The sequence below is a fragment of the Schistocerca gregaria genome, chromosome 2 (assembly GCF_023897955.1).
Source record: "Schistocerca gregaria isolate iqSchGreg1 chromosome 2, iqSchGreg1.2, whole genome shotgun sequence".
NCBI classification, from domain to species: domain Eukaryota; kingdom Metazoa; phylum Arthropoda; class Insecta; order Orthoptera; family Acrididae; genus Schistocerca; species Schistocerca gregaria.
In genome coordinates, this window is record NC_064921.1 from 1,025,968,215 (window position 1) to 1,025,981,089 (window position 12,875).

Consider the following 12,875-nt stretch of genomic DNA (forward strand, 5'->3'; position numbering starts at 1 on the left):
ATTGCTGGTGAATGAAATAAAAATTTAGTTTCTACAGGGAATCTTATAAATCTCTTGGCAAATGCCTTTCCGAGATCAGCGTCTGAAATACTCCTCTCTGATACAGACAAGAGGGAGATTGTGTCAATAATTAAATCACTGAAGACTAAGGACTCTCATGGATATGACTGAGTGCCTAGCAGAATATTAAAGTACTGTGCTGCACATGTTAGCCGTGTATTTAGCCATATTTGTAATTTTTCCTTTATGAATGGTCAGTTCCCTGAACAATTAAAGTACTCAGTAGTAGAGCCACTTTATAAAAAGGAGGCAAGGGATAATGTGGATAATTTTAGACCTATTTCTATGCCGCCAATGTTTGCTAAGCTTATTGAAAAGGCTATGTATGTAATGATTATGGATCATTTTATGTCACATAATTTGCTATCAAATGCTGTATTCTTTTTTCACTGTGAGGTACTGGATGGGTTAAACAAAAGGTTTTGAATGATAGGCATATTTTTTGATTTAACGAAGGCAATTGATTTTGTTGATTACAAAATATTGCTCCAGAAGTTGGACCATTACAGAATACAGGGAGTAGCTCACAACTGGTTCACCTCTTACTTTAAAAACAGATAGCAAAAGGTCACTATTCGCCACTAGTTTGGTAGCAGCTGATGACACTAGTTTGGTAGTAAAGAATGTTGTACACAACATTGGTTTGGTTTCAAATAGTGCAGTTCGTGACATAAGTTCATGGCTTGTAGAAAATAAACTAATGCTAAATCACAGTAAGACACAGTTCTTACAGTTTCTTATACACAGTTCAACAACAGCCGATATTTTAATTTTACAGAATGGGCATATGATTAGTGAAACTGAACAGTTCAAATTTGTAGCAGTTCAGACAGATAGTAAACTGTCGTGGAAAGCCCACATTCAGGATCTTGTTCAAAGATGTAATTACTGCCATTTTTACTATTCGGACAGTATCAGAAGTAAGTGATCGTTTGACATGAAAATTAATCTACTTTGCTTATTTGCATTCGCTTATGTCATAAGGTATTATACTGTGGGGTAACACCTACCATTCTGAAAGGATATTTTTGGCTCAGAAATGGGTGGTTAAGGCAATAAGTGGTGTCAGTTCATGAACCTCTTATCGACCACTGTTCAGTGGACCGCGTATTTCGGCATTGGCCTCTCAATATACATACACCAAAAAAAATTTTGCAGCACCTCAGCCCTCAGGAGTTCTGGAACCTGTACAGAAAATTTGAGTAGAGATCAACATAAGCATCATTTCTGCCCTTTTTATTAGTCATGAAAACCACACATTGCTTGTTGTACCACCAAACAGCGAGACCTTCAGAGGTGGTGGTCCAGAATACTGTACACACCGGTACCTCTATTACCCAGTAGCACATCTTCTTGCATTGAGATGCATGCCTGTATTCATCGTGGTCTACTCTCCACAAGTTTATCAAGGCACTGTTGGTCCAGATTGTCCCTCTCCTCAATGGCGATTCAGTGTAGATCCCTCAAAGTGGTTAGTGGGTCACGTCATCCATATAAACAGCCCTTTTCAATCTATCCCAGGCATGTTCGATAGTGTTCATGTATGGAGAACATGCTGCCCACTCTAGTCGAGCAATGTCATTAACCTAAAGGAAGTCACTCACAAGATGTGCATGATGGGGCTGTGATTTGTCATCCATGAAGATGAATGCCTAGTCATACGCTGCTGATATGGTTGCTCTATCGGTTCGAGGATGGCATTCATGTATCACAGAGACATTACGGTGCCTTCCATGACCACCAACGGCCCCACACAATGCCACCCCAAAACAGCAGAGAATCTCCACCTTTCTGCACTCGCTGGACTGTGTGTCTAAGGCATTCAGACTGACCAGGTTGCCTCCAAACATATCTCAGACAATTGTCTGGTTGAAGGCTTATGCAACACTCGTCGGTGAAGAGAAGGCGATGCCAATCCTGAGCAGTCTGTTCAGCATGTTCTTGGGCTCATCTGTATGTGCTGCATGGTGTCGTGGTTGCAAAGATGGACCTCACCACGGATGTCGCGAGTGAAGCTGTGCATTGTGCAGCTTATTGCGCACAGTTTGAGTCATAACACGACGTCCTGTGGCTGCATGAAAAGCATTATTCAGCATGGTCCTCCAAGCCATAATCCGTAGGTAGTGGTCATCCATTGCAGTAGTAGCCCTTGGGTGGCCTGAGCAACGCATGTCATTGACAGTTTCAGTCTGTCTGTATCTACTCCACGTACGAACAACATCGCTTTGGTTCACTCCGTGATTCCTAGACACTAGCCTTGCTGAGAGCTCTTCCTGGCACAAAGTAACAATGCGGAGGTGATTGAACCACGGTACTGACCTTCTAGACATGGGTGAACTACAGACAACACAAGCTGTGTATCTCCTTCCTGAAGCAATGGTTGCAAATGATCAGCTGTCGGACACCCTCCATATAATAGGCACTACTCATGCATGGTTGTTTATATCTTTGGGCGGTTTTATTGACATCTCTGAATAGTCAAAGGGACTGTTCTGTGATACAATATCCACAGTCAACGTCTATCTTCAGGAGTTCTGAAAACAAGGCTGATGCAAAACTTTTTTTGATGTGTGTTTATATTCTTTACTGTCGTTCCTTGTTAACAATATCAGCTTATTCCCAAGAATAAGCAGCTTTCACTCAGTTAATACTCAGCAGAAATCCAACCTGTATTTGGATCGGACTTCCTAAACTCCTGTGCAGAAAGGTGTGCAGTATACTGCTGCATCCATTTTCAATAAGTTACCACAAGATTTTAAAAATCTTAGCAGTAATCCACGTGCTTTCAAATCGAAACTGAAGAGTTTCCTCCTGGGTCACTCACTCTATTCTGTTGAGGAAAATTAAGCCTATTCATATTTTGTATTGTTGATTGCGTTTACTTAAACTTATGGCTTGACTTTTTTTTGAGTTCATAAACATTTTATTTTTATCTGTTATTACTTTTATGTTGTAATGTCATGTACTGACACATTCCATAACCTTGGAGATTTGCTCCTCAATTTGTCTCTACAGAACTTGGCGTGCAAATAAAATAAAATAAGTATGTTCTAAGATTCTGCATTAGATCTATATGAATGATCACGGATGGTAGTTTTGTGAATCACTTCTACTATCATTCCTGCAAATAGTTGTGACCAGTGCTTTCTTCTGATCACTGGGCACTGTTTGTTTGTTTGAGTATCTATGGTATATTATGGTTACAAGAGGGTAACTTAGTTACACCTGTTGATCCTTGCGCAAGTTTTACAATTACAGCTATTTCTCAATGTCATTGACACTAATATTATTGCACACATATTTTCATTGATACGAGAATTAAACTGAGGCAGTACTCTATGTCTTGCTTTATAAAGTAATATTTGAAAATGGAGATCAGTATTTTTACTTTTGCTTTGCCACCTTCAATTTTGGTTCCTTTCTCATTCCAAGAATGTATGGATGTTAATTTTGGCTCCACTGACCACCATTAGATACAAGCAGAATTTCTCTGGGTTTTATGAGATACATGATTGCAGAATATAAAATAAACTAAAATTGTTCAAGAATGGATAGAGATCTGAACAGGATGAAGTAATTGTGACATTCGACAGATATCATGCAAAAGAACTTACTCCCCTTCTAGCAGCAGTTTATCGCAGGCCGTTAGGCCAACAAAAGGTACTAGACGATGAAAAAGCACAAGTTAATCCCTTTCCAAGAATGGTTGCCAGACAGATTCACAAATTATAGGTCTATATTACTTACATCAATCTGGTGCAGAATTACAGGACATGTTTTATGCTCACACTCAATGATGATTTTGGAGAAAAAAAAGTATCCTCCCTGATAATCTAGAGAAAGGTGGCTATGTTGATGCCACGTTCCTTGACTTCCAGAAGCCACTGGATATAGTTCCACATTGTCATTTAATGAACAAAATAAAAACTCACTGAATAACAGAACTGTTTCATGACTGTTCTTAACAGGGAGAAACTGACATACATAAATGTAATTTTGAGAGTATCCTACGTGTGTCTTATAACACTATTACTGTCTACGGTATATGAATGTTTAGGAAGCTCACAGTGACAAGGCTATAGAGAAACACAGCTATTGATGAAAAATCAATGGCAACAATAACAATGGTAAAATACTGTAGTGCAGCTGTTCGGCATGACCTACAGCGGAATGACCACATAAAACAAACTGTAGGAAATGCATATTACCAGTGAGTTTCACTGGAAGAAGCTTTAGGAAATGGAATTCATCCACAAAAGAAATGCCTAACAAAACACTTGTATGGACGATTCTTGAATGTTGCTGATCAGCCTGAGATCCTTACCACAGTGGATAGATGAGAGAGAGAGAGAGAGAGAGAGAGAGAGAGAGAGAGAGAGAGAGAGAGAGAGAGAGAGAGAGAGATGACCCAATGAAGAGCAGTATATTTCATCAAATGATCTTTTAGTAAGTGCAAAACCGTTATGAAGATGTTCAATGGAATTCAGTGACAGTCCTACAAGAGAGGCACTGTGCATCACAGAAAGGTTTAATGTTGCATTTCTAAAAGAGTAAGTTCGAAAAAGAGTTTGAAAGCACGTTACTTCCTCCCACATGTCTTGCATGTGGAGGTTTCATGACATTTGTTCTCCCTATAAAACATTCATAACTCGAGGAGAAAAAAGGTGAAAATATAAAAATCCAGAAGAGCCCTCTACCACACCCCCAAAGGTGGCTTAAAGAGCAAAGATTCTGTTATGGTTGTCACTGAAGGATTCTTACATCGGCCTGTTACCAAAGAAATCTGTTCCATTCTGCAACTCTCTGATAACAGCTAGAAAAGGACAGTATCTTGTGTCAAACATACGAATGGCACATTGCACTGAACATATGTCACTACTCATTTCTGGATGTACTTCCTAAGAGGGACCTACTCAAGCATTATTTCACACACAATTTCAAATCTTTACAAAACTTTTTCACACCAACGAACCCCCACCCCCCCACAAAAAAAAAAAAAAAAAAAAAAAAAAAAAAAAAAAAAAAAAAAAAAAAACGAAAAGAAAAAAAATCATCCCTCACCAATTTTTTGCTGTTCCTGTACTAAAACTTGAGAAACAGACATTTATTACTTCTTTCCTACCAAATCTATTTGGATTTGTCTGCAGACAGTATCCATACACATCACTGAATGTGCCTATAAAATTATGTCACTGTATGGCATTAGTTTGGGAGGAATAATCTTATAGACATACAGATGCATGAAAAACTTACATCATATGGACTACATTCATGTCATTTCACAATGAAAGCATTTAAGCAACTTCCAACAAACTCTCTCTCTCTAACACATTAACTCATTTGTAAAGTAATCAGATGTTAGAAGCTATTTTATACACGGGAGCTACATTTTTAAAGAATCAATGGTTTACAGGTTTCTCTCTATATGTCAAGAGTTACATATATGATATTCAGTACGACAACCCCCCCCCCCCCCCCCCCCCCCACACACACACACACACAACCAATTATAATACATTACGTAGATGATTGCAATTCATTATTACCTTCTTCCAAAATCATGCAAAGTTAGTTCGCTGAAATATTTAACTATTTGCTGCAGCACTTGTGTATCTGCTGTATTATAATCTAATATCTTTGCTGTTTTGCTTCAGTCAGCAAACAAATGGTATAAATTTCTTTTGATTTTTCTTCTGACACATTGTAATGAATATGTAAGACACATTACTGGAAAATTTTTTAAGGTTCCACGAGAGGTGAGGCATGAGATAAATCGTGAATGAAGTAAGGAGGGAGAATAATCTTTTCAGTTATTTTAATATCTTTCTGTTGTAGTTTCTTGTGTTGAATTTAAAGAAAAATTATAACTGTTCATGGAGGAAAAGAAGAAGAAGAAGAAGAAGGGAGAAAAAAATTACAAGGAGCCTAAATTCATTTCTGTAAAAGAAAATATTAATACATATGCATTGACAATTTTTGTCAGCTGCATGGCAAGCAACAATATTCATTAAAAAAAAGTCTCAAACAAGTCTCTGTTTAAACAGTACGTATATCATTGCGGTCAAGTGGACATTAAGCTAACAGTTGTCAATACACAGCTGCCATTGAATAAAACTGGACAACCAGTAGCTTTACTCCCAAACACTGACTTTCCTGCTGATCCATTAATTAAAACTTTGCAGTTACAAATGGCAACTGTATAAAGCTATGTAGTGACAAAATTAATAAAGTGTTCAGATTTAACAGTAGCTTATATATGCCAATGTACACCATGACTGGATCCATGTTTCAGAAGATTGTCCTTCACAATGGAATCTATGGAACACAATAAATTAATGAATGACTAAAGCAATGGAAAGTCCTGGTAGAATTTAAATAACTGACAGAGTAAAGTTAACCACTCATTGAACAGCAAAGGTGCTGAGCAGTGAAAGGCACATAAACAACATTTTGGAGTGAGACACACACACACACACACACACACACACACACACACACACACACACACACAGAGAGAGAGAGAGAGAGATCACATGCTCCATGGCTTGCTTAAAGGGATTCATTCAAATGCTAAAAATGTCTTCAATCTTGTTTCTGCACGTTTTGATGATTCAGTGCCTTTACCATTTTGGCAAATTGTTACCTTTACTCATTAAATTATTTATGAATGAATAAAGTGTTTCAGTAATAAAGTGTACAGAACCTCAGGAATTCTTCAAATATCCATGTAATATATTTTCAAAACATAAAGAAAAATTGTAGGCACTAATAAACTATATTACAAAAGAAGTATTTGAAAATGAATTATTTATGAGATCCTAAAGAATACCTATACTTTGTTGAAGCTACAGTGCTTTATTCCAGAATATAGCAACTGAATGTGCCTTTATCTTGTTTATACTAAAAGTTAAGCAGAAATTTAGCTTGGCTGATGCAGCAAATGTGACTGACAATCATATTCTGCACATGAAGCACAGAAGAATAGGATGTTCTGATACAGTTTTCCATTGTTTAACATTTGTAAAAAAAAAAAAGGCACCATCTGGTGTAAGATATTATGTAACTTGAATCTATCATATTTTGAACAAGCAATACAGGTCTTATTTGACAATGTGTGCGAATATGTGGACAATGACAATACCAAGTGCTTCATTTTGTATTAAATTTTTGGTCTTTCTCAAGGGCTGCACTGGTTTACAGAAGGGAAGAAAGTGAAGGTACAAGCACATGCATAGTAAAATATTGCCATATTCACATGAATTAATGGATAATGAACATTTTACTGACACAGAGTTCAATCACTATTATTCTGCAACACAGATGGTACTGCACATTCAAGCAATAAGTGTATTACATCACCTTAAAAACAAAGTCATCTACAATTACCTTCAAGCCTCAAGTACGACAATTTCAGCAATGGCCCCTTACACTCGATTCTGGCAATCTTAAAATTAAATAGTCATAAGCTTTGGGTATTCTACTGGGAACGGGCAAGGTGATTTATGTGAGATTGGGGACATGTGACCAATAACACTCCTTACACAGAAACTGGTAGATAATTTGTATAATTCCTGTAGATAATAAAGAACAATTGTCCCTACTGTGATTGCCACTTACTTCAGAACCTGTGCCAGCAAAGATGGCGGAGGTCTCTGTACTTCCTTCTACATCTGTTTCTTTTAGTGTGAATAGTTCAAACAGATCATTAGACTTGAAGAATCGTCTTTGTCTTGGATCCTGTAGAACTTTATTGGTAAGGAACTGCTTAAAAATCTGGCGGTGGTAAACCTAGTGAAAAGACATATTAAAAAGTATTTAGAGAAATATAATTCTAACAATCAAAGCAAAACAGAAAAATAATTATTTTCATAAATAATTAGTCCTCAAAAGAAAGCTCAAAACCTCAAGCAACGAACCTTCTCTTCTATTGTACCAGCTGTCACTAGCCTGTACACTGTAACATTGTTCTGCTGACCAATTCGCCATGCTCGTTCCCTGGCCTGAGTGTCAGTGGCTGGATTCCAGTCTGGATCGTAGATTACCACTCTATTGGCTCCAGTAAGATTTACACCTAGGCCACCAACACGTGTTGTTAGCAAGAACAGGAAGTATGATGTGTCCTATTTAAACATAAGAGGTCTTCTTGTAAGTAAACAATTCCATAGATTAATAAATCAATTAATATCAAATTCAGATTAACTAAAATTATTATACTCCAACAAACAATAAAGAATATTACAATGCAACAACTAATAAAGAGCTAATACTGAATATTTGTTATTGGAACAAGTGAGGGATGCAAGTTCATTAAAGCAATACATTCAAAGAAACACTTCACAACAATAATTTTACAAAAAAAGTTTTACACGTATCTAGCACTTGAATCAAATGATTTAGATTATGTATGTTATGAGAATATGAAGTCACCATTCACCTCATTGTACTTTGTTATAAGTGGCTGTCGTGCTGCAATTGATGTACCACCATCCAACTTCAGGTACTTATATCCTTGCTTCTGAACGAATGATTCCAGAACACAAAGCATCTAGAAAAGAAAGTATGACAGTCAATAAAACACTAGCACTTCACAGTGAAACATGGTAGATAATTTTCAGTCACAACAGGTACACAGTTAAGAAGAGTTATTTATAAAAATATAAAAAAATTAAATAATTGGTTACAACTTTAATTTTTTTAGCATATGGCATAGTAAACCACATGAATTAATTAAGTAGTCCACAGTACAAACTTTAAGCAGGCATAGAATATACGTGGGTCACATAAAAGAGGCTAGATATAAAATGCATAAAACCAGAAAATATATGGAAATACAACTACGACCAAATGGCCATGTTGCTCATATATATTTCACAAGCTTTTTTGGTAGTGTGCAGGAATTGGTCATATAGAAGACTAGAAACAGGAAGTTAACAAATTTAGTCTCTATCATTGTGCAACACAAAAATTATAATAATGCAAACCACTGGAGGTTACTTATGATATATCAAAGCAAACTATAAAAATAAAAGCTCTATTAACACAATAATCAGAAACAAATATCGAACAACAAGGTACTCAAATACATCTTTGGTAACCATAGTATGCGGTTTCATAATAAGACTACATGTAATCAAATGGAATGAGTAAATGCATGCATTTAATTGCCAGTAATACTAATATAAACACACTGGCATTTTCAGAAGTACCTACATTGGTATCGATCACTAGCAATGTTTCACAAAAACAAATGCAGGAATTCAGAAGTCCCCGCAAACTCTTAAGCAACTCAGTTCCATGAAGAAGAACCATAATAAGCCAAGTTTCTTAAAGATCTTTCAAAGGAACGAAAAGATTTATAGGAAAGAGTAGGTTGCTCCAAACAGAACCATTTATGACAAAATAAATCACAGTGCAGAGAATACAATTAAAGCAGTGTGGGAAATCACTAAAAATGATATGGGCAGAGAAACAAAGGCGTAATAAGAAACTGATACAGGATAATATAACAACCTAAATAATCAATTTTTGACAATATAATTTAAATGGATGGTTAAAAAAATCTACTCACCAAGTGGTGGCAGGAGAACCCACATATAAAAGGTATTATGTACTCAAGCTTCTGGAGCCATCGGCTCCTTCTACTGGCAGAAGGGTTGAAGGGGAACGAAGACGAGTGAAGGAAAATGACTGGAGAGGTTTTCCAAACTCTAACCCTTTTCCTAAACCTCTCCAGTCCTTTTCTTCACCCCTCTTCTTTCCCCTCCAACCATACTGCTGGAAGAAGGAACCACTGGCTCCAAAAGCTCTTACGTGTGTGTTCACCTGCCACCACTTGGTGAGTAGAATTTTTTATCTATATAATTACATTACATTCTCAAAAACTGACAAGGAAGAAGTAATAAATGATCCACACCAACTACCAACCTATGTGAATGAGCATTTTTCAAGCATTACACAGAAATAAGAACAAAAATGCCCCAAAACCAACATTGTAGTTGTTGTGGTTTGATGCAGCTCTCCATGCTACTCTATCCTGTGCAAGCTTCTTCATCTCCCAGTACCTACTGCAACCTACGTCCTTCTGAATCTGCTTACTGTATTCATCTCTTGGTCTCCCTCTACGATTTTTACCCTCCACGGTGCCCTCCAATACTAAATTGGTGATCCCTTGATGCCTCAGAACATGTCCTACCAACCGATCCCTCCTTCTGGTCAAGTTGTGCCACAAACTTCTCTTCTCCCCAATCCTATTCAATACTTCCTCATCAGTTATGTGATCTACCCATCTAATCTTCAGCATTCTTCTGTAGCACCACATTTCGAAAGCTTCTATTCTCATCTTGTCCAAACTATTTATCGTCCATGTCGTCTTCATCTACATCCTCTTCCAATTCCATAATATTGTCCTCAAGTATATCGCCCTTGTATAGACCCTCTATATACTCCTTCCACCTTTCTGCTTTATCTTCTTTGCTTAGAACTGGGTTTCCGTCTGAGCTCTTGATGTTCATACAAGTGGTTTTCCTATCTCCAAAGGTCTCTTTAATTTTCTTGTAGGCAGTATCTATCTTACCCCTAGTGAGATAAGCCTCTACATCCTTACATTTGTCCTCTAGCCATCCCTGCTTAGCCATTTTGCACTTCCTGTCGATCTCATTTTTGAGACGTCTGTATTCCTTTTTGCCTGCTTCATTTACTGCATTTTTATATTTTCTCCTTTCATCAATTAAATTCAATATTTCTTCTGTCACCCAAGGATTTCTACTAGCCCTCGTCTTTTTACCTACTTGATCCTCTGCTGCCTTCACTACTTCATCCCTCAAAGCTACCCATTCTTCTTCTACTGTATTTCTTTCCCCCATTCCTGTCAATTGCTCCCTTATGCTCTCCCTGAAACTCTGTACAACCTCTGGTTCTTTCAGCTTATCCAGGTCCCATTTCCTTAAATTCCCACTCTTTTGCAGTTTCTTCAGTTTTAACCTACAGGTCATAACCAATAGATTGTGGTCAGAGTCCACATCTGCCCCTGGAAATGTCTTACAATTTAAAACCTGGTTCCTAAATCTCTGTCTTACCATTATATAATCTATCTGATACCTTTTAGTATCTCCAGGGTTCTTCCATGTATACAGCCTTCTTTTATGATTCTTGAACCAAGTGTTACCTATGTTTAAGTTGTGCTCTGTGCAAAATTCTACCAGGCGGCTTCCTCTTTCATTTCTTTGCCCCAGTCCATATTCACCTACTACGTTTCCTTCTCTCCCTTTCCCTACTACCGAATTCCAGTCACCCATGACTATTAAATTTTCATCTCCCTTCACTATCTGAATAATTTCTTTTATTTGATCATACATTTCTTCAATTTCTTCGTCATCTGCAGAGTTAGTTGGCATATAAACTTGTACTACTGTAGTAGGTGTGGGCTTCATATCTATTTTTGCCACAATAATGCGTTCACTATGCTGTTTGTAGTAGCTTACCCGCATTCCTATTTTCCTATTCATTATTAAAGCTACTTCTGCATTACCCCTATTTGATTTTGTGTTTATAACCCTGTAGTCACCTGACCAGAAGTCTTGTTCCTCCTGCCACCGAACTTCACTAATTCCCACTATATCTAATTTTAACCTATCCATTTCCCTTTTTAAATTTTCTAACCTACCTGCCCGATTAAGGGATCTGACATTCCACGCTCCGATCCGTAGAACGCCAGTTTTCTTTCTCCTGATAACGACATCCTCTTGAGTAGTCCCCGCCTGGAGATCCGAATGGGGGACTATTTTACCTCCGGAATATTTTACCCAAGCGGACGCCATCATCATTTAATCATACAGTAAAGCTGCATGCCCTCGGGAAAGATTACGGCCGTAGTTTCCCCTTGCTTTCAGCCGTTCGCAGTACCAGCACAGCAAGGCCGTTTTGGTTAGTGTTACAAGGCCAGATCAGTCAATCATCCAGACTGTTGCCCCTGCAACTACTGAAAAGGCTGCTGCCCCTCTTCAGGAACCGCACGTTTGTCTGGCCTCTCAACAGATACCCCTCCGTTGTGGTTGCACCTACGGTATGGCTATCTGTATCGCTGAGGCACGCAAGTCTCCCCACCAACGGCAAGGTCCATGGTTCATGGGGGGAGGAAAACCAACATATCACCTTAAATAATTATGCACTAAGTACAATGATGTTACTAAAAAACAACAATGCATGATGTAAAAAAAAGGGGGAGGGTCAGTATGTTCAGCTGATACAACAATGTGCATGCTGAAACGATGCATAAGGAATATACCTGCTCTATTAACAAATGCGATAAATGAATCATTCACATCAGATAAATGTACGGAGTATTTAAAACAGGCAACAGTTGTGCCTCTGCAACAGAAAGATTATGCAGAAGACATACAAAGCCACCAGACCATTTCCTTGTGGTCAATATTCTCAAAAATAATAGAATCAATTACGAAAGACAAAGTAATGAATTTTGTGAATAAATACAACCTTTTAAGTGAATCACAGTTGGGTTTCTGAAGTGACTGAAGTACAGAATCGGCCCTTCTTTCTTTCTTTCTTTCTTTCTTCCCCCCCCCCCCCCCCCCCATTTTTTGGGCGGGTGGGGGGGATCATCAGTCTTCTGCCTATTTTGATGTGAGAAGCACTTGAAACCTGTGTCCTCAATTATTTGCTGGATGTGTTCCAATCTCTGTCTTCCTCTAAAGTTTTTGCCCTCTGGTGCCAGGGAAGTAATTCCATGATGTCTTAACAGATGTCCTATCATCTTATCCCTTCTCCTTGTCAGTGTTTTCCACCTATTCCTTTCCTCT

At 37.8% G+C, this 12,875-nt stretch overlaps 1 protein-coding gene across 1 annotated transcript in view; it reads right to left on the reverse strand.

The window, feature by feature from the left end:
• The window catches only part of LOC126335541 (DNA excision repair protein ERCC-6-like), a 126,756-nt gene that overhangs the window by 25,258 nt on the left and 88,623 nt on the right, over positions 1–12,875 (reverse strand). Inside the window, exons 15-17 of the mRNA XM_049998928.1 lie at positions 8,495–8,605; positions 7,977–8,180; positions 7,678–7,848 (exon numbers count right to left, since the gene is read on the reverse strand). Coding sequence (XP_049854885.1) covers positions 7,678–7,848; positions 7,977–8,180; positions 8,495–8,605 — 486 coding nt within the window. The remainder of the gene's footprint in view (positions 1–7,677; positions 7,849–7,976; positions 8,181–8,494; positions 8,606–12,875) is intronic.